General features: G+C 41.7%; 1 protein-coding gene across 1 annotated transcript; it reads right to left on the bottom strand.

Moving 5' to 3' along the window:
- Positions 1-1284: 1284 nt before the first annotated feature.
- Gclm (Glutamate-cysteine ligase modifier subunit) lies at positions 1285-21870 on the bottom strand. The gene is made up of 6 exons (XM_028310927.1): positions 21400-21870; positions 18517-18805; positions 14075-14224; positions 12571-12687; positions 9734-9919; positions 1285-3308 (listed from the first exon to the last, which is right to left on the bottom strand). Exons 1-6 carry the CDS (start codon positions 21493-21495, stop codon positions 3151-3153), a joined length of 996 nt encoding a protein of 331 aa, XP_028166728.1. The 5' UTR covers positions 21496-21870; the 3' UTR covers positions 1285-3150.
- Between the last annotated feature and the right edge of the window lie 1017 nt (positions 21871-22887).

The following is a 22887-nucleotide window of genomic DNA, read 5'->3' as shown; positions in this document are numbered from 1 at the left end:
AAGTACTTTTTCATTTTTTATAATAATTTTACATAAGCTTTTACGTTTTTTTTACTTAAATAATTTGATAAAATATTAAGTGAGTTGCAACATAATTTTTAATTCAGTAACAATAAAGTTTTGGGTAAATATCAAAATTCAAAGTAGCATTTACATAACTTTTAACTTAAATAAAATACCTCGCAAAGAGAGTGTTTGACATCTCTATAACAAGCCTTTTTATTCATTTATTCCCAAAACAGAAAAACTTACTTAGGTTCAATTAAACCATCTCAAATATCAGGGGGTCGATTCTCATGCATTACACAATTTACATAACATCTCTAAATATGATATGTTATTGATAAAACTGTCTTTTTAAGCGAAAATCCGATTTCTAACGAATCTTACCTTTCGAAAAAACAAGGTCAAATTCATTAAGTTACAGCAAGTTGGATTTTGAATGTATTTTTATACAGGGTGTTGATTTCAATCCTCGCCATATTCAGGGAGGTGATTAAGTAGCTTATTCTGATCACAAATCAGTAAAAAAAGTTTTTTTGGTGAATAATGAGTTTATGTAAGTTATAAATAGATCGACCAAATAAATATGGCGAGGATTGAAATCAACACCCTGTATGTCCCAACATTTTCGGGGCAGTGGCAATAGGTAAGTCAAATTTGACACTTTTTAAATAATAAGTATACTTACTTGGTTTTCACATTTATCTATTTGAAAAAAAAAAGTCTATTACTTCCGAGAATCAACTCCGAGTTTTCATTTGAATACTTCATTCATTCCACAAATTCGTTTAAACACTTGTGTTTCATTTATTAACATTGTTTAACATTTCTGCATTGTAGTATTTGACTTTTACAAGAAGAAAGTCAGGAATGTTATTTATAAAATACTGTTTTCATACATATAGTTTTATACGTTAAATACTATTGAACATAACCGTGCAATCTTGCTCCCGTAACATTTTAGTGCATTTCATAATAACAATGTTAGTAACCCTATACCTATACCTTTAAATAACGCCCGTGTTCACAAACGATGCTTGCTTAAGTGAAGCAGCAAATTGAACGCACAGCGTTGAATAGAGCTCTGTGATTGGTTCGTATGTGACCCCGCGCGTCCACGCGCACTGTGAGAACTCATAGTAATGTTTGTGAAAACGGGCGTATAAGTATCAAAACATCAGTAAATGATAAAAATAAAAAATCATTCAAAATTAAATTCGTATACATAATTTTAAAATGCAATAGCATCTAATACAAACACTTAAGATGCTGTTTGGCTTATTTAATTGTTTTTGTAAGCATTATTTAATAAAAGTCTAAATAAACAAAGAAATAAATTTTGACTTTAACAGTTTCACTTTGAGATTACACTTTTCGAATATTTGGGTTCCATTAAAATTCAAATTATTTGAGGGTATTTTTTGTAAGTGAATCTGCGCGTGACGTCACACACATTCGTGTGACAAGAATCATAACATAACGTTGTCTCTTTCTCGCGCGTAAGAATCAGGCTGTATACACTATTGATTAACCACTACATGTATCACAAATATTTCGCTAAGCACTCATAGATCGCACACTATAATTTTAACTTTATTGTTATAAACTGTACTCCAATGACATCTGTCAAAATCATTATGGTCCATATAGGTCGCTCAACGAGAGTTGAGACTTGGGGCCATCAACACAAGCAAAGATTTGTATACGCTGTCTGCGCTGACATCTTGCGAAGTTGGACTAACAAATGCTTTCGCCTGCAGAGTTAAGGCCTGTCCAAGAGGGCGAATTCTACGCGCGAAGAATCCATACGCGCATTGGCGAGATACTAGGAGCCAATACATTGCGTCCACAAGACGCGCGAGTTGAAAATTCGCACGTAAATCTCGTCATACAATACGCCCGTGTTCGCGCGTAGGATTCGCGGCGAATTCTCCCACCTGGACAAGGCCTCAACAAGAACGAAGTAGCTTGTATTCGATATTTAAACTGGTATGTGTAATGCGTTGTGTTCTGTATTCAAATACTTCAGTGTGAGTTTGCCTCAACTTTCGTTGGACGACCTATACAAAATGCTTAACTCGATTAAGTGCTTGAAACTGAATCAAGTGTGGTCATTAACATCAGTTCAGTTTATTAAAGTACACCTTTTTATAGCATTGCCATTTCAGGAAATAAGTTTACATATTTTTGACAGCTGTCAAGAGAGCCATGTTTTATCACACTGCTTTGTGCACTTATTTCTAAGCCTGCATAATGTTCTTCATAGGCTAATATCACAATGGAATTACTATTTCACAATCTGCATACAATTTTGATCTTTATATCATCAACAAAAGGGTCTACATTCGTAAGTACATTTCAGAACCATAGACACAACTGGGGTAGTTATACGCGTTTTTTTACTTTCAGTTGCGAGCACTTATTAGAAAATACATAGAGAACATCTTCTGTAAATGCATTATTTATATACTTTTTAAAATGCTTCTAAATGTTTATTTAGATATTTCTATGAGAATTAGTCGAACCAAGCGAATCTGAATTTTATTAGAATTTACAATACACGATTGTCCCTAGTAGTTCTTTAGGAATGACAATATCTAATGGAATGAAATACTGCTCGCAACTGAACTACTGTATAGAAGACGCTTATCGACCTTTAATTAATTAAAATTTTAAAAGAAGCGTTTCCTCTACATTGATAAAGGAATCTTGCTTTTGAGAATGATCTTAAGTATCTTTTTTCATTATTAAGAATTTCATCTGTAACTAAATTTCTGATAACTTGAAAATTATCGCTTGTGTCGTGGGTTACATTTCCACCTTAGACAGTTCGATTTTTTCAAATTCTTAGAAATTTTACATAGTTCATCATAAAAAGGTTTAAATGCTACATTCTATGTATTTATCAGTGACTTAAATACCATACAATTATGCCCGTTTCCACCATTAATCTCTAATTTTTGAGTGACCCCTATGAAAACAAAATTCCTGTTAGTTGTTACCAAAGGGGTCACTTAAAAATTAGGGATTGATGGTGAAAACGGGCATTACACTATTATCGCGCACCATTACCCGTAACCATAGATAACAAAACATTTCCAAAACCAAGATCCCTTTATGAACTGGTCCTTTCCACCCCGGTCTCCCCTACTTATGGCTGCCGAGCGTGCCTTTACACACGTATCCTTTGAGCGCCAACACTCCCCTGCACTTGATGTGAACCTGGTATCGAGCGCACCAGTCCAAGTTGTGGCAACCTACTCCCGCGTCTGAGAGAGTTTTGACCGCTGCTATGGAGAGTAGGTCTGGGGACAATGGATAGTTTTAAGTTAATAATGTTTGTAAATTTGCGTTAAAACTAAAATTATAATTATTACTGTAACTGTGAAATACATAGTATAGCCTGACCAGGAACATAAAAACCCTCGCCATGTTGCGGAAAACTAATGGTACTAATTTCTTTTAATGGCAACAGTAACTGAAAACTTCATTGACATGTCACCTTGCATGTCAGTCTATTGTTGTCAAAGTGTAAACAAACTTTATTTTAAATGTGTGCAATTGATTTTGTGAATTAAATTGCTAAAATATTTTTATAGTCGTGAAAGAAAAGTGGTTCACGATGTGTTAATGTATTTGTCGAAGAGAAATACTAAGGGTTCGGACAATATTTTCATTGAATAATGTTTCCGACAAAGGTTGTCAAATTGACTGACATGTTTATCGTATAGTACAGTCCACTATGAAAATTAGCTGTAGTCTGTTTCAACTACCTATTTTAAAGTTTTTTGTCACTTTCTAAGTTTTGAATTTTATGGAATTGGGAAAGAAGTACCGAGTTTGAAGCGTTCATGAGCAGACATTGCAGTTGAATATTCAAGTTCTGAATTTGATTATTGATGAATAATAAAATAAATCCTACTAGCTCGATTGATGGTTTCATTTAATTTATTTAAACCAGGCTACCTTTAATAATATTTTTCGTAATTTATGAAAATATCAAATTAGCCCGTAATCCTGAATCCTGATACATAAATTTAGCCTATTAATTTAACACATGTACGACTGTACTCAGTGTTGCACTATCAAATGCAATTGAAGCGCCTCTATGCCAGGGTTTTTATGTTCCTGGTCAGGCTATATAATGTATTTCACAACAACTGCGGGTTGTTTCCTGAAAACGGTGCACGATTCATTTATTTTTTGTAAGTAGGCTCTCAAAGAGCATCTTTAATATTCGAAAAATGACGTCTAATACCAAGTACCAATCTGGCATACACGGCCGAATTCACAGCTTGATTTTGGCTTAAGGTTCAGCCAAACCGATCAGCCGGCGGCTGATCGCGTGTGATCGCGTTGGTTTGGTTGAACCTTTACACAAGTACGCACGGACATTACTGAGTTGATATGCGTTCAAGTTAGATTTGTAGGTCAGATAGTTTGACTTAGCTCCTTCAAAGCGACTTCTTCTCTCGAACAATTCTCACCATAGTTAACTCAAGGAAAAGCGACTTCTAGCTTTCCCTGAATATAATCTTGATGCTTCTCACCTGGCGGGTCGGCGTGCGTCAGCAGCTGCACGTCGTTGGCGCGGCAGAAGGCGTGCAGCGAGGGCGGCACTACGCAGCACGAGGCCAGGTTGATCTGCGCGATGGCCGGCCGGACGCGCGCCCACGCGTGCAGCTTGCGAGACATTACCTAGTACTCACCCAGCCACCCAGACCACCAGGAGGTCTACTCTGAAACACCGTTTACGTAGTTTCGGGTCTATCTGTTACCGTCGCTCGCGCTGGCATCTCGCTTTGCGTGAGAGTGATGGCAACATTCGAAACTTCTGATAACGTTTTTCGGAGTAACCCCGCAGGTTGATCTGTGCTATAGCCAGCCGGACGCGCGTCCACGCGTGCAGCTTGCGAGACATTACCTAGTTATAGCTCTGAGGAGAACAGTCGTGATTCTTCTTACCTGATCAACAGCTGGAGTTTGTTAACATGACAGAAGGCACGACACAGCACGAGATCTGTGAAATATGATAGTCGACTTGAAGGAAGCGACTATCTACTTCATTACCTAGTTACAACCTAGAGAAATCCAGTTAGATTCTTCTGACCTGGACGATCAAAAAGCTGCTTAGAGCGACAGAAAATGGAACAACACAGCACGAGGCCAGATTAAAACACCTTAGTCGATTTGAAGAAAGATACTTCCTTCCTTTCTTACCTGTTAATATGCTTCTTCTTACCTGATGGGTTGGCGTGCGTCAATAGTTACACGTCATTAGTGCGACAAAAAGTGACACGACACAGCACGAGACCAGGTTGTCAGTCGACTTAAAGAAAGCGACTGGCCTACATGTGTTCTTTTCTTTCTTAAGGTATAGTCTGGTCGCGCCTGTGCGACGGGCGCCCGCAGTGAGTGTGCGAGCGCGACAGCAACATAATTACGCGCGAGCGATAAGGATGGGTAGCTTGGGGTCATTGGACAAAATTCTGCGTGCTCACGGACCAGGCTTTAGTTCATACCTGGCGGGTCGGCGTGCGTCAGCAGCTGCACGTCGTTGGCGCGGCAGAAGGCGTGCAGCGATGGCGGCACTACGCAGCACGAGGCCAGGTTGATCTGCGCGATGGCCGGCCGGACGCGCGCCCACGCGTGCAGCTTGCGAGACATTACCTAGTACTCACCCAGCCACCCAGACAAACAAGAGGTCTACTCTGAAACACCGTTTACGTAGTTTCAGGTCTATCTGTTACCGTCGCTCGCGCTGGCATCTCGCATTGCGTGAGAGGGATGGCAACATTCGAAACTTCTGATAACGTTTTTCGGAGTAACCCCGCAGGTTGATCTGTGCTATAGCCAGCCGGACGCGCCCACGCGTGCAGCTTGCGAGACATTACCTAGTTATGGCTCTGAGATCAGTCTTGATTCTTCTTACCTGATCAACAGCTGGAGTTTGTTAACATGACAGAAGGCACGACACAGCACGAGATCTGTGAAATATGATAGTCGACTTGAAGGAAGCGACTATCTACTTCATTACAGTTAGATTCTTCTTACCTAGAGGATCAAAAAGCTGCTTAGAGCGACAGAAAATGGAACAACACAGCACGAGGCCAGATTAATTTGCACCATTATCGACTTGAAGAAAGATACTTCCTTCCTTTCTTACCTGTTAATATGCTTCTTCTTACCTGATGGGTTGCCGTGCGTCAATAGCTACACGTCATTAGTGCGACAAAAAGTGACACGACACAGCACGAGACCAGGTTGTCAGTCGACTTTAAGAAAGTGACTGGCCTACATGTGTTCTTTTCTTTCTTAAGGTATAGTCTGGTCGCGGCTGTGCGACGGGCGCCCGCAGTGAGTGTGCGAGCGCGATAGCAACATAATTACGCGCGAGCGATAAGGATGGGTAGCTTGGGGTCATTGGACAAAATACGTGCTCACGGACCAGGCTTTAGTTCATACCTGGAGGATCAGCGTACGTCAGCAGCTGCACGTCGTTGGCGCGGCAGAAGGCGTGCAGCGAGGGCGGCACGACGCAGCACGAGGCCAGGTTGATCTGTTATAGCCAGCTTAAAGTAAACCTAAGCATCTGGCCCGTAAGAGCTTGATTTAGAAGTGTATATGCTTACCTGGTGTTTTTTTTTTATGTGACAGGAGGCAAACGAGCAGACGGATCACCTGATGGTAAGTGATTACCGTCGCCCATAGACACCCGCAGACCCAGGGGCGTTACAGGTGCGTTGCCGGCCTTTAAGATAAAGATACGCTCTCCTCTTGAAAGCTTGCAGGTCGTATCCGTCCGGAAACACCGCAGACGACAGTCCATTCCACAGTTTGGTTGTACGGGGCAGGAAGTTTCTAGAGAAACGTACTGTTGTGGACTGCCAACCATCTAAGTGATGGGGGTGGAAGTGCTGTCGGGTAGATCGGGTGATCTGGTAAAGGTCGCGGGAAGTACCTAGATGCGGGCAGCGGAGGACCGGTCGTTGTTTAAATCCTTGGGGGAGGCCTTTGTCCAGCAGTGGGCTTCTTTGGCTGAAACGAACAATGGTTACCTGGCGGGTCAGCGTGCGTCAGCAGCTGCACGTCGTTGGCGCGGCAGAAGGCGTGCAGCGATGGCGGCACTACGCAGCACGAGGCCAGGTTGATCTGCGCGATGGCCGGCCGGACGCGCGCCCACGCGTGCAGCTTGCGAGACATTACCTAGTTATAGCTCTGAGATCAGTCTTGATTCTTCTTACCTGATCAATAGCTGCGCGTTAACGTGACTCGAAGGTTGCGACTTATCTAGTTCTTTACTTAGTTTATATCCCAGAGAAGATCGAGTCATCTTGATTCTTCTTACCTGGTCAATAGCTGGAGCTTGTTAATGGGACAAAAGTTGTTAACGGGACAAAAGGCGTGGCAAAAAGCAAAGGACAATGGCACGTCACAACACGAGGGCAAGTTACTTCATCAAACATCTTGACTCGAAGAAAGCTACTTATCTAGATCTTTACCTAGTTATATCCCAGAGAAGATCGAGTCATCTGGATGCTTCTTACTGGGCGTCGTTAACGTGACAGAAGTAGTGCAAGGACAGACGCACGAAACAGCACGTAGCTAAGTTGCTTTACGTCAGTCGAGGCAATAGATGTTACTTATCTAGTTCTTTACCTACGCGTTGTTGGATTCTAGAGTAGTTTGGTTAGATTCTTCTTACCTGGAGGATTTCAGAATTTGTAGGTAAGATAGTTTGACTTAGCTCCTTCAAAGCGACTTCTAGGGGAGAGGGGAGGCAGCTGCGTCCATGTTGGTAGTTCTTACCTGGCGGGTCGGCGTGCGTCAGCAGCTGCACGCAAAAAGTGACACGACACAGCACGAGACCAGGTTGTCAGTCGACTTTAAGAAAGCGACTGGCCTACATGTTTTCTTTTTCTTTCTTAAGGTAGTTCTCACCTGGAGGATCGGCGTGCGTCAGCAGCTGCACGTCGTTGGCGCGGCAGAAGGCGTGCAGCGAGGGCGGCACGACGCAGCACGAGGCCAGGTTGATCTGTGCTATAGCCAGCCGGACGCGCGACCACGCGTGGAGCTTGCGAGACATTACCTAGTACTCACCCAGACAACCAGGAGGTCTACTCTGAAACACTGTTTACGTAGTTTCGGGTCTATTTGTTACCGTCGCTCGCGCTGGCATCTCGCTTTGCGTGAGAGGGATGGCAACATTCGAAACTTCTGATAACGTTTTTCAGAGTAACCCCGCAGGTTGATCTGTGCTATAGCCAGCCGGACGCGCGCCCACGCGTGGATCTTGCGAGACATTACCTAGTTATAGCTCTGATATCAGTCTTGATTCTTCTTACCTGATCAACAGCTGGACTTTGTTAACATGACAGAAGGCACGACCAGCACGAGATCTGTGAAATATGATAGTCGACTTGAAGGAAGCGACTATCTACTTCATTACCTAGTTACACCTTAGAAAAGTCCAGTTAGATTCTTCTTAGCTGGAAGATCAGAAAGCTGCTTAAAGCGACAGAAGACGGCACGACACAGCACGAGGCCAGATTAAATTGCATGATTGTCGATTTGAAGAAAGAGACTTCCTTTCTTTCTTACCTGTTTAATATGTTTGAGGGGATCGATAAGATTCTTCTTACCTGATGGGTTGGCGTGCGTCAATAGCTGCACGTCATTAGTGCGACAAAAAGTGACACGACACAGCACGAGACCAGATTGTCAGTCGACTTAAAGAAAGCGACTGGCCTACATGTGTTCTTTTCTTTCTTAAGGTATAGTCTGGTCGCGACTGTGCGACGGGCGCCCGCAGTGAGTGTGTGAGCGCGACAGCAACATAATTACGCGCGAGCGATAAGGATGGGTAGCTAGGGGTCATTGGACAAAATTCTACGTGCTCACGGACCAGGCTTTAGTTCATACCTGGCGGGTCGGCGTGCGTCAGCAGCTGCACGTCGTTGGCGCGGCAGAAGGCGTGCAGCGAGGGCGGCACGACGCAGCACGAGGCCAAGTTGATCTGCGCGATGGCCGGCCGGACGCGCCCACGCGTGGAGCTTGCGAGACATTGCCTAGTTATAGCTCTGAGATCAGTCTTGATTCTTCTTACCTGGTCTTTAACGCGACAGATGGAGTGCAAGGACAGAGGCATGACACAGCACGAGGCCAGGTTGCTTTTCATCATACGTCGACTTGAAGGATACGACTTATTTAGTTCTTTAGCTAGTTACATACCACAAAAGTTCGGTTAGATTCTTCTTACCTGGTGGATTAGCTAGCATGCGTCAAGCATGACGCGCAGCTAGCACGTCAATGGCGCAATAGAAGGGGCCACGACGCAGCACGAGACCAGGTTGATCTTCATCAGTCGCTTGAAGCACACAACTGGTCTAGGTCCCCCATCTGGTCATATCCTTTACTCTTACTTGGTGGATCAGCGTGCGTCAATATGCTGCACGACACAGCATGGGGCCAGTTGAATAACTTATCTAATGCCTTGCCTAAAGCCCGGTCTGTGAGCACGTAGAATTTTGTCCGATGACCCCAAGCTACCCATCCTTATCGCTCGCGCGTAATTATATTGCTGTCGCGACTGTGCGACGGGCGCCCGCAGTGAGTGTGCGAGCGCGATAGCAACATAATTACGCGCGAGCGATAAGGATGGGTAGCTTGGGGTCATTGGACAAAATTCTACGTGCTCGCAGACTATATTTGTTCGATAGATTCGTCTTACCTGGCGGGTCGGCGTGCGTCAGCAGCTGCACGTCGTTGGCGCGGCAAAAGGCGTGCAGCGATGGCGGCACTACGCAGCACGAGGCCAGGTTGATCTGCGCGATGGCCGGCCGGACGCGCGCCCACGCGTGGAGCTTGCGTAGACAACCGCCGCCCACGTCGGCCACGCCTAACTGGTGAACGCGACCTAGAAGGTGTTTAAAGGATGCTTAGAAAAACATTAAAAAAGTTTCTTTACGAGATCGAATCAGAAATTAAGAGATCCGTAAACGAACTAAAGTCGCTGACATAGCTCGATGGATTAGCAAGCTGAAGTGGCAATGGGCAGAGCACATAGTACGCAGAACTGACGGCCGACGGGGCAGCAAGGTTCTGGAGAGGAGGCCGCGTACCGGAAAACGCAGCGTGGGACATCCACCCACAAGGTGGACCGACGACATCAGGTTGGAAGGCGCTGGACGCAGGCCGCTACCAACCGGGCAACATGGAAAGCATTGGGGGAGGCCTATGTTCAGCAGTGGACGTCCTATGGCTGAGATGATAATGATGATAGAAAAACATCGTTTAAAATCTCGGTCCTTATTCATCCTGGAATCCAGGTTTGCAATGAAAAAATCAGGAAAACCTAAGTGACCGACGTAGCTTACAGAATTGCATAACTTAATCCTTCAAGCTTCGCGAATCTAGACACAATAAATAATCAATTGTTACGCGGTAGCCGGCTATCACTTGGGGGCTGAGAGGTTAAGTGGCGGTGGGCAAGGCGCATAGCTCGGAGAGCTGATGGCCGTTAGGGAAGAAAAGTTCTCGAGTGACAACCACGGGCCACTCCCACTAGGTGGACCGACGATCTAGTGAAGGTCGTGGAGAGTACCTGGGTACGGCAGCTCAGGAACAGTTGTTGTGGAAATCCTTGGGGCCTTTTTCCAGCAGTGGGAAACAAAAAAACTAACAAAAAATTATAGCTATCTATTGGTAATGAAATTTTCACATTGGATAATATGTTTTTGACATTACGTTGTTTTTTATTTACCCAGATGCCATTAATCTACTTATTAACATTACGATTACGATACTTATCAGTCACACAGCGTTTAAGTGATGTTGTTTAGACAGCTGAACCAACACTTGGACAGAGTAGTTCTAATAAATGTGTGTCAGCCAAAACGTCAAGCTGTAAGTACTCATGCTCGTTTCACACATTTCCACAACGACATGTGACATGCAATAAACGTTTTTGAATTTGACCGGTCATGTCTACATCCAGATGCTTCCAGGTCCTTCTCCAGATTGGCGGTTCAATGGAGAAATTATCTGCTAAAATGGTAGTTTTACCTACCGTTAGCTGTTTGCCCCACCCACTACCACTTAAGTACTCATTTTCGTTGGTTCGTCCACAGCTGGACAAAGGCCTCCCCTAAGGACTTCCACAAAGACCGGTCTTGCGCCGCTCGCATCCAGGCACGTCCCACGACCTTCAACAGATCGTCCGTCCACCTAGTGAGAGGCCTGCTCACGCTACGTCTTCCGGCTCGTGGTCGTCACTCAAGAACTTTCCTGCCCCAGCGGCCATCAGCTCTACGAGCTATGTGCCACTTGATTTTAGCGATTCTGCTCTCATAAGTACTCATTTACTACTCGGTAAATATTGTACTTGAGACTCGTTACCCTCAGTTTTATACCAAACAAAATAAATAAATAAATCAGCAGTCAGAGCAGTCGCCTGGCAGTAAGCGGGTTTAATTCCTATTTGAAGCATAGATCATTGCGAGTTTGTGAAAATTGAGTTACCTTCTTTAACATAGTCTTCTAGTACGCTCCACAGCACCTTAATCCCGGGCAATATCGCTTCACACTTCCTAGCATCCGCCTCGCTGTAAACCTCTCGCGTTTGAGACCTATAGCTTCTAGTTTCATACTCAAAAAGATGATGATGATTACCTTCTTTAACATAGTCTTCTAGCACGCTCCACAGCACCTTGATCCCAGGCAATATGGCTTCACACTTCCTGGCGTCTGCTTCGCTGTAAACCTCTCGCGTTTGAGACCTATAGCTCCCAGTTTCATACTCAAAGAAGATGATGGTAATTACCTTCTTTAACATAGTCTTCTAGCACGCTCCACAGCACCTTAATCCCAGGCAATATCGCTTCACACTTCCTGGCGTCCGCTTCGCTGTAAACCTCTCGCGTTTGAGACCTGTAGCTCCCAGTCTCATACTCAAAGAAGATGATGGTAATTACCTTCTTTGACATAGTCTTCTAGCACGCTCCACAGCACCTTAATCCCAGGCAGGATCGCTTCACACTTCCTAGCGTCTGCTTCGCTGTCCGCCTCCGCCTCGTGGCTGGACAGACGGCCTGCAACGTTTTCGGAGGCTACGTTACATTACAAACAGGCTTATTAATGACTTTGTTTCAAACAATGCAGACGACTCAGTAGGTATAGGAATAAAAGGGAATCAGGAAATCTGTGACCTGTACTAAAGTCTGTTCGCCGAGAGTTGATAAATATTATGAAATGTCTTGCAATAGCGACTGTCGCTTAATTATCGCATTCTGTATGGTGGGCGTNTTAATCCCGGGCAGTATCGCTTCACACTTCCTGGCATCCGCCTCGCTGTAAACCTCTCGCGTTTGAGACCTATACCTTCCAGTTTCATACTCAAAGAAGATGATGGTAATTACCTTCTTTAACATAGTCTTCTAGCACGCTCCACAGCACCTTGATCCCAGGCAATATCGCTTCACACTTCCTGGCGTCTGCTTCGCTGTAAACCTCTCGCGTTTGAGACCTGTAGCTCCCAGTCTCATACTCAAAGAAGATGATGGTAATTACCTTCTTTGACATAGTCTTCTAGCACGCTCCACAGCACCTTAATCCCAGGCAGGATCGCTTCACACTTCCTAGCGTCTGCTTCGCTGTCCGCCTCCGCCTCGTGGCTGGACAGACGGCCTGCAACGTTTTCGGAGGCTACGTTACATTACAAACAGGCTTATTAATGACTTTGTTTCAAACAATGCAGACGACTCAGTAGGTATAGGAATAAAAGGGAATCAGGAAATCTGTGACCTGTACTAAAGTCTGTTCGCCGAGAGTTGATAAATATTATGAAATGTCTTGCAATAGCGACTGTCGCTTAATTATCGCATTCTGTATGGTGGGCGTCGTTTGTCACAACGCGCACTGAGTACCATGGTACGAGCCACGCAGCTGTCGTCAAGCGCCCCGGCCGGCGGGCGGCGGCGGCCACAGCGTGACCACTTTTAGTAGATTTCTACTTTTTTGGTAGATTTGAGGCAAAGAGAACGATGATTTAGTAGTGCGAAATCGTTTAGTAGATTTTGGTAGATAATTGGTATTTTTAGAACATTCTTATAAATGGTAGTCCAAAATTAAATTGTAACCGAGCCGAGAATCCAGGCCAAAAAAAAGGCCAGGCCAAAATATAATCTACCAACTTTTTCATTATATCGACAAAAATAATTAGCGGGCCGCAATTTATAATGAGTATAGAACCTCTGATATTTATTTTTTTTTATCAACTCTCTGCGAACAGACTTTAGGCCTAGAATGCGCGCTGCGATTATAAGCTCCATTTTATCGATTAAGCCCATATTTTATATTTTGTTGACGTCTAAAATCATCGATATTACGGCGCGCATCCTAGCCCGTCTGGTCTATTACTACCTCTGCCACTGTCTGTGAATCCAGGATCAAAATATCATGAGCAGTAAAAATTAAAATCAAAGGCTGGGTTCATCATCATCTCAGCCACAGGACGTCCACTGCTTGTCTCCCCCAATGAGTTGGTAGCGGCCTGCATCCAGCGCTTTCCTGCTACCTTTATGAGGTCGTCGGTCCACGTTGTGGGTGGACGTCCCAAGGTAGTCTGAGTTCGCCCAAGAGAAAGGTTATATTTGTCAGTGGACCCGCAACGAAGTTAAGCAGAAAATTGGAGTATAGTTCCAAAATACTGAACTGTCCTATGCATGACATTGACAGTGGGGCGCCACCATCTAGACTGGATCGCTGGTTCCGATTTTTGCCATGTTGGAAACCATATAGTTGAACGATGATAGCGCCCCCCTGTCATTGAGTTTGGTGGGACAGTTCAGCGTGGGTCATCTATATCTAGTTTAGTTAGTTCTGTCTGAGCAAGAAAAACAGATGACAGTTGAGAAACTATATTGAGAGTATTGCCAAGCGATATTGGAGACGTTTTGGTTGTGTTTGGCTTAGTTGTTGATCAGATGAGCTCTCTATAATCTAAGAGTCATATAATTAAATCGTTTTAGTCTTTTCCTACTATCTAGAAATCAGGAAACTTATAGTAACTTACCAATATTGCTTCCAAGCGATATAGGGGACGCTTTAGTGGCGTAGCTGTTCTTCAGATTGCTGTCGTCAGTCGCCTCGTCTCTGTGCAGGAGATCGGGGTTGTACGACAGGATCACGTTGTCTATATACTCTGTGTGCAGGGCTGTGAATACTGGAAAAAAAGAAATATAGTTAAAAATATAAACAATATTGGCAATATTGTAAAAAAATATCTAATCATTATATCAGCCATAGGACGTTCACTGCTGAACATAGGTCTCCCCAATGATTTTTATAATGATCGGTTGGTAGCGGCTTGGATCCAGCGCCTTCCTGCTACCTTTATGAGGTCATCGGTCCACCTTGCGGGTGGACGTCCTAAAATATCTGTTTCGTGAACAAAACCGCAGTCTCTAGCTAGTGTTCTTTAGGCTCTAATACTGACAGCATTCCCACTCAAATTCATTGAAAAAGTAATATGAATTTTCATAACCCATAACATAATGTTCCCCAATTAGGTATACTAACGGTAGGTATTTTATATTAAGATATTTACAACCTGTATACAAATGCATTATTCATACCGTTATCTTTATTATCATAGTAAAACAGACCACTTTGTTTCCTGATTATTCAATTACCTACAGCTTTATCTTATCAGCTCAAGGCTCAATCGTTCGACACATAGTAGTATTGATTGAAAATGAGCAATGGGATCCTAGCCTAGCTCCATCATCAGAGGTGGAATTGTGCAAAGCAATCTTTATCATTTGCCAGTTCATAACGTACGATTATTCTGTTAAACGCTTTGTTTAACTGACTTTATCGTACGTTATGAACTGAACTGATTGCTTTATACAATTCCACCTCAGCTTAAAGCAGTCCACACCTGGACACAGACCGTCACCGTTACGCGCCATTTCTCCCTTTAGCGGCAGAAAGTAAAAGTAACTAGGTAAGGTATGGTAAGATTATCATTTCTTAATAATTATGACATATTAGACCATACCATAACCATATTATTTGTATAAAGAAATCTCAGCCATAGGACGTCCACTGCTGAACATAGGCCTCCCCCAATGCTTTCCATGTTACCTGGTTGGTAGCGGCCTGCGTCCAGCGCGTTCCTGCTACCTTTATGATGTCGTCGGTCCACCTTGTGGGTGGACGTCCCACGCTCGTCCTATGGCTGAGATGATGATGATGATGATAATGATGTATAAAGAAATAACGCAGCTGCGCGCGATCTATATGTTTTCTATGTTTCAATTTTTTACTACGCGCGATAGAGACCTCTTCGACAGACTAACAGACTTCGACATCTCCAGGGGCGTAGCCGCTGGCAGAAGCAATCCCCCTTACCAAAAAGTCAAGCTCGCATTGATCAATACTAGGTTAAATTGACATTTAGTATGGAAATGCCCTGAGTGCCCAAACAACTGCACACAGAAAGTTTAATGAATGCTACTAACAACGCCACTTTTGTAGCGGAGTTTAGGGCTGACACTGTATAGGTTTGTTATCGACACGACAAGAAGAAGAAGTATGAAAATGACATTTGAAACCAGCGTTCATCGCGGGTTTAACTTTTAATTTTTGTAATAAGGCACTAGGACTTTAGGAGTTTAATAACCCAGCAGTAGGTGTTAATTAAGTACTCGTGTATGATCAAGTAACGAAGATTAATGGATACGACCGTGAACTCGTTAACGATACATAATCCTTGTCTGCTGGTTTTTAAGCGTGAGTTTAAAACTTATTTTTCATCATTACCATAAGCACTAAGCCCACATAAATATACAGCTCAACATACTATTTGATTCCCCTTTTAACCCATTATAGACTAGCGGTCCCATATGGTACCACTTTTATGTGTGTTTTAATTTGGCTCTATACATTAACACGTGAAAAGATGCAGTGCTCTGATTGATGCAAGTCGTAGCCAATAGATATGGTCTATGCTTCTAGGAATAAAAATTTACAGTTATTCTTTTCAGTTGTGTGTAATTAATGATTGAAGTGAGCGCATCAAAATTTTCTCTTAAAAATTGACGCGCCATTCAAGTAAGTGATCATATTTTTTTTGTGTGATAGTGAAATACTGATTTTGTTACAATCTTGTATTCTCCATAAGTGCTCTTATTGTGAAATGGTGTAAAATTACGTCGATAAATAATAATAATGGGAAATATTGTATGTCAAAATTACTGGTACCGTACGGTACCGCTAGCCGCTTACCGTGTCTTTTTAATTATTTTATGATTTTTAGTTTTTACTGTATTTATTGGGAAGTATGTGATATATTCAATGGTATATAAGGTATGCAGGAAGATAAAGTAAAATAGTTTCCTATACTTTACAAAACCATGGGTTTTTATTTATTTTAGATGTAACTTATACGAAACATTGGCAGTTTTGGAGGACGATGAAGGTCCCAAAACGAAGCAGATATTTATAGAACGAACTTGAGATAATTGCAACTCTCGAACAATATTAGAGTATAGGAAATGTTACATGGAGCTAAGAGCAGTGTGCAATGCCAAGCTCCATTCCAAATTTTTGAATATTCAAAGATAAAAATGAATATTCCTTACCCAATATACAGTTTTTTTACATTTAATATCACTTCTGTTATTTGCTTGTATATTAATACATATAATAATAATAATAAAATATATAATTAACCCTATTTTTATAAAGCCCATGATAAAGTTATGTTTTAACAGACTGACACGGTAAGAGGCTAGCGGTACCATATGGTACCAGCATTTTTTTTCTAGATTACAGGTCGGATCATTTTTTTAATGCTTGTATAGCATTATGTAGACCATAATTATGAACATATTTCAAAAAAACAAAAATCTGACACTTTAAGAAAACTCAGTCTATAATGGGTTAAATAAATATTATTGGTCTAAAAATTCTTGCGTTGCTTTTTTTTTTAAAAAGTCTGTTTTCAAAAATGGCTTTGTATTCCCAAAGCGGTCTGACGGATTTTTCAGTCTGTACCTATAAAAATGTCACCAAATTCTGTTCTAGAAAGTTACAGTGTGTTCCAGGTCTACTCAATCAACCTTATCGCGGAAGTCTAAGGCTACGCCCGGATACTGACCCACCACACTCGGGCGATAACGGAACGCAGCGGAGGTTTTAGTGGGTATACCCCATCCTTTTCGGGACGAAGCAGCGCCATTTTTAAGGCGGCGCCGGGAGTCCCACACACCACTCTGTCCCTCGGCAGTGGTGACGGTGCGCAAAGCTTTTCCTCTGCGTCAAAAAAGGACCACCTCAACCTCCACCAGTCTGTTTTTTATGGTGGTATTCCCATCAGTATCAGAGTACTTTAGTCGTGCGACTTTTCATTCACACCTTTACCTTCAAAATATGAATATTAGGTTTTTAATTAGCGTCAACTTGAACAATTTAAAACGTAATATAACTGCGCAGTATTGTGTAATACGAAAACATTATATCTGAATTATTGTACTGTTATGATCAATGGTAATATTCTATTAACATTTGTATGAGTTGTTGGTCATAATTTCACGTTTACTTGGAGTTGTTCATCATCAATGACAATATATTGAGTCCGTATGAACAAATACCGATTTGATGAAATGAAAATGGTTATTTTTTCATCATCATCATAGGTACAAAGTTGTTTAGATGGTCCTGATATGATGCTACGTATGGGCATGCGAATTTTACGATGCAGAATTTATAAAACCATCATCATCACTTTTGAAATCTTAAGTTTTTCACCATTATCCATTACGATCTCGCTAAAGAAAAATCATAAGGCAGCGTTAGTTGACAGACCGTGTAGGTCACCGGTTCGGCCAATGTAAACAGATTCGATTGTCCGTCGTTCGGTGAACTTGTACAAAGCCATGTTTTATCTTGTAACGGTTGACTGTAACTCGATACAAGTCAGAAATTGATCACTTTTTGTAGTAGAGCTCAGTTTCGTTAAGATATTGCGGGAGAGAATAAATATTGTTGGACATTTAACCTTTTCTGATTGGAATTCTGCGCTGTAGAAAGAACGTTATGCCATATTGAAAAAAGTATACTTTTCTATTTTTATAAATCACCTTACCTGCTTCTTAACCTGTCTGGCCAGTGTGTGGACAGTGGGGAGTGTAAGTCAAATGCCCCATTAGCCTCTAGTAAATTAAAGGCTCGTGCTTTTGCAATAGTTATTAAATGAATGATAATGATGATGCCTAGGTACGGAAACTTCTATGTAAGAAGTCACTCTTCCACACAGCTAAGTATCCTCATCAACCTTACACACACAAGTATACGAGACTATTCCCACCTCTCGTTCCCAGTTCCCACCGCTGCAACTCCTGTGTAGTCAGGATCTACAGCTTTACCGCCAATAAAAACAACCAGTGAAGGTTTAGTTTATCCCGAGGGTCGTGCACAAGTATGAGTTGCATGAGTGTGTTATAAACTCACCATTTTCCAAACATTCCGTAAGCGAACTGGTGCTGTCCTCATTAATGAAGATCTTGACGCCAATCTTCAGGTTCTTCCTCTCCTCTTCAGCCATTTTGTTCTGAACATCATCATGCGGCCTGGTGATATTCACCACGGCCTCTGGAACGGTCGAGGTCGGAACTACCATGTAGTCGGAATGCTGTTGGGAGGTCTGCGGATGTTCTTCAGGGGTTGACACCCCGTTCTGTACTGGTAATCCGTTCTGGGAGTTCCATTCTGTTAGTGTTAGCTTGATGCTCTCTGACAGCTGGAAAAAAGGGTTATCATCAGCAATTTCATTGGATGAAACGTTACATTGAGTCGTTTTTGTTTCCTGCGTGCCCAATAAAATGCACGCAGGACTTAATGAATGCTACTGACAACACCACTCTGTAGTGGAGTTTTGGGCTGACACTGTATAGGTTTGTTGTCAACACGACAAGAAGAAAAGCCGTTTCTATAGGTACAGCGGTTTACAGCAACATTCACTCAGGTAGCCTAGTAGGAAGCGCATCATTTTATCCTGTTATCGAGACATTCTATCGATTTTCGACGATAAGTCTATACATGAAATGTTGCCTAAAAACGACGATTATATCGTGGCACATAACCTAGGTCAGTAAATCATAGTTCCACGAGATAGGGGGAGGCATAACCAAGAAAGAAAAGGAATAAAAGTAACATAGCATGTGCTCAATGCTCATGGAGTGCAGTAGCATAGCAGAACAACTCAATTTCTTCGATCACCATCGTCGCTGCAGGAGGCCTGTAGCAGCCTAGACGGGCTGCTTGCCTTCTGGGGGGATCTGGGGTGGTTGGAGTAGGAAGATAAACCACAAATCGCGCACAATGGCCCAATCATGAGGCTAAGTGCGGTATTCGATTGCCCTGCAAAATTAACTAACTAAGAACTAACTGAAAGTAACATAATAAGTCAGTAATTATAGAAAATAATAATACAGATCTCCTTATCGGAACCCAGAACCTCCAAGTCTACGGAATCTACGTCTCTCTCTAAGCACGGTATACCGCGGTTCTTAGGCCCGGTTTCCACCAAGGCGGAGCGGAGCGGAGCGGAGCGGAGAAGAGAGGAAAAGTGTCGGGCGGACGGATTTTTCTATAGAATTTGACAGCGGCGGCGGCGCGGAGAATTGGAAATAATGAAATCTGATTGGTTATTCAAAACACTTCTTCGCACCGCTCCGCTCTGCTTTGCACGCAGTTTTACTATGTTACATGGGCCATTTTTTGGGTCTAAAAAGTACGAAAAGGCTATATAAACAACAAAATCCATCATGACATAGCATGAATGGGACTCCATATTAAAAAAACCTTAAGTCATACATATTTCTACACTATGAATGACTTGCTAATTTACATTGTAGCATGACCAGCATTTATTGACTGAATATTAAGTAATGTTTAGTAATTCCATATTCTGCTGGCTACCTTTTTTGTGGAGCATAGTAATACTGGTTTAGTAAAAAATATCACAAACGAAAAAGGAGTAAAGTATAGAGGAAATAAGGTTTATTTTTAGTTGCAGATGTTTAATAGTGTTTCTAGAATCCCATAAATTAAGTTGGGTCTATGATGATATTTTTAAATCTATAATTATATTTTTCAATAATTTACACACTTTTTTTCAATAACAATAAACCCATTACTTTATTTAAGTACTAGCTTTCCGCCCGCGGCTTCGCGCGCGTGGACCCCTGAACCATATTTTTTTCTAAAATAAAATTTAGCCTATGTTACTCATGGATAATGTAGCTTTCGAATGGTGTAAGAATTTTTAAAAACGGTCCAGTAGTTTTTGAGCCTATTCATTACAACCAAACAAACAAACAAAGTTTGCCTCTTTTAATATTATTATTATTTGTTTGTATATTTTATCTCAGCTTTAGTGCTGGTAAGATTAAAAATTATTATTATAGTGTAGAAGTGTAGATTATAATAATAGAAAATAACTGAACTTGATGATAACAAGCTAAGATGAAGTGATAAGATAACAATTTATAGTTGAAGATTATTTTATATTTTATCATACAATAGCAAAAATAAGATTTATAATATTTGTATCACATTTGTTGGTCATGGTCAAAATTAGACACTCGTATCAAACAGGCTAAAACCTACTACAGCAAGCACTGATTACCTAAAAAAAAGCTAAAAAGATTTTAAAAATATAACAATCTAAAAAATTAGCAAGTAGGTAAGGTACACAGCTGCAATGTGATTCTACACATTGAGTCTATTGCATTAACAAAGTTAAGAGAACTTGGAAACATTATTGAAATTAAATCCAAATACAGTGATGTTACACAATTTCTCTGAAACATTTTCTTCATAAACTTTTTTTGCCAAAATCGCACAAAACATAGTTTCTTGACATGCACTATAATGTAAGATCAAATCAAAGTCTTTATTAATATGTAGGAGGCCCTTTTTAGGACACTTATACACATCCCAAATATAGTTGTACCACCACTTCGGGACAACATATGGGCTGGTGCTGAGAAGAAGTGGCGGAAGAAACTCAGTCACCTTTGTCCTGGACTTTTTTAATAAGGAAATAAACAATATAAGTAACATTTACTGAAAGGGACATTCAAGCTAGAACGAAAAGGGATAGAGATTGAATTTCCATACATTTATGAGCCAATTTAATTTTTTATAACAGGTTATGCAGGTCGCTTTAGAAAAATTTAACCTTAACTAGGTTCTATGGCAAAATAAAATTCATTCATGATTCAATTCTATTTTCATGACATGATAATTTAGTAATTCATTATAAATACCATGCTGCACAGGAAAACCGCAACTTGATAGTCTAGTATTCTAACACAATAATGTACTCACCTCTTCTGTAACATTCTGGCCGGCTTTCTTCTTTATATCGATCAGGTTTAGCACATTCCCAGTGTTTATTGTCACTTTAGACGCACTTTTCAACATCGCGACCAACTAAATTGACTATTTTACAAACGATAGTATTGTGGCCTTGCAGTCGCTACGTAACAAGGTTATCGGCCAGTCCCAGCGCGCAAACGTGAGCGAATATTACGGCTACCGGCAGCGGTGGACAACTGAGTAGCTGGCTTCATGAAAACTCATTATAAACTATCAGCTGGTACCCAAACTGATACGGCACTGTATGTATGACGTATTGACCAAAATTATGACGCAATGTATGAGTCAGGATCGCTTTAACATAATATCTCTAGAATAATTTCAATGTGGGTTTGGCTGAAGCAAGTAAAGATCAGACGGATACGGAGAATTTTTTAAATAAAATTTCTGTGAATTATTCTTGCTGTCAAGAACGTCAAGCAAGAAGTTTTTGGTTGAGAGAGGGAGAAGCCAAAGATCTATTTCGATATCGATATTATAGCCTGACCAGGAACATAAAAACCCTGGCATAGTGGCGCGTCAATTGCATTTGATAGTGCAACACTGAGTACAGTCGTACCCATAGCTGGGCATTAACTCGTTAATCCGTTAATCGTTAATTAACGAAGTTAACATTTCTATTAACGGATTAACTTTTAAGTTAACTTTAAAAAATGTTAACGGACTCGTTAACTTCCGTTAAATTATCCTAAGTCCGTTAATCGTTAATCCAGTACCTACTATTTACCAAAAAGATACAGAAGGCACGCTGGCGTCCAGACGTTCGGGCTTCCAGAACTTCCAGAACCCAAAACAACAGTTTTTGTAACCAGATCACTAACGCAACGATTTAAAAAATGCTATTTTTTTTATTTATAAGCTTTATATTGACTTCACTTGTTAGTATGTGTGGGACAAATCTTGCAACTGAATTTAAGACCAGTTGGACCAGTTATCCTCAACCGATTGTGCTGAAATTTGGTATATTTATCGTTATTAGAATGTATTAGCGAATTGGGTCGCTTCTCAAACTAAATTATAAATAAACAACTGAATGATGATGATAATGATGATGAACTTGAAAAATCAAACTGCGGCGGGACTCGAACCCAAGACACTTGAAAATTTCGACAGGTTCATCCAGTGTCTAAGAGCTCAGTCGGAAGAGCAGTCGCCCGGCAAGCGGTAGGTCGTGGGTTCGAGTCCCGCCTTAGGCAGTTCGATTTTTTCAAGCAGTTTATTTAAAATTTGGAATATTTATGTAAGTACGATGACAATGCAATGTTATGGCACCATTGAGCTGGTCCGATGATGGAGTCAGGAGGTGGCCATCGGAACTCCTAAATGAAAGGGCGGAATCTCATCGAATTTGGGTTCGTTGGATTTGTCTTTTCGAGCACTTTAGTACTAGATGTCCACGGTCCTGATGATGGAGTCAAGAGGTGGCCATAGGAATTT

The sequence above is a fragment of the Ostrinia furnacalis genome, unplaced genomic scaffold (genome assembly GCF_004193835.3).
Source record: "Ostrinia furnacalis isolate ACB-3 unplaced genomic scaffold, ASM419383v2 OfSCF3139, whole genome shotgun sequence".
In the NCBI taxonomy this organism is placed as follows: domain Eukaryota; kingdom Metazoa; phylum Arthropoda; class Insecta; order Lepidoptera; family Crambidae; genus Ostrinia; species Ostrinia furnacalis.
The sequence above is the reverse complement of the archived record's forward strand: the minus strand, read 5'-3'. Positions and strand labels throughout refer to the sequence as shown.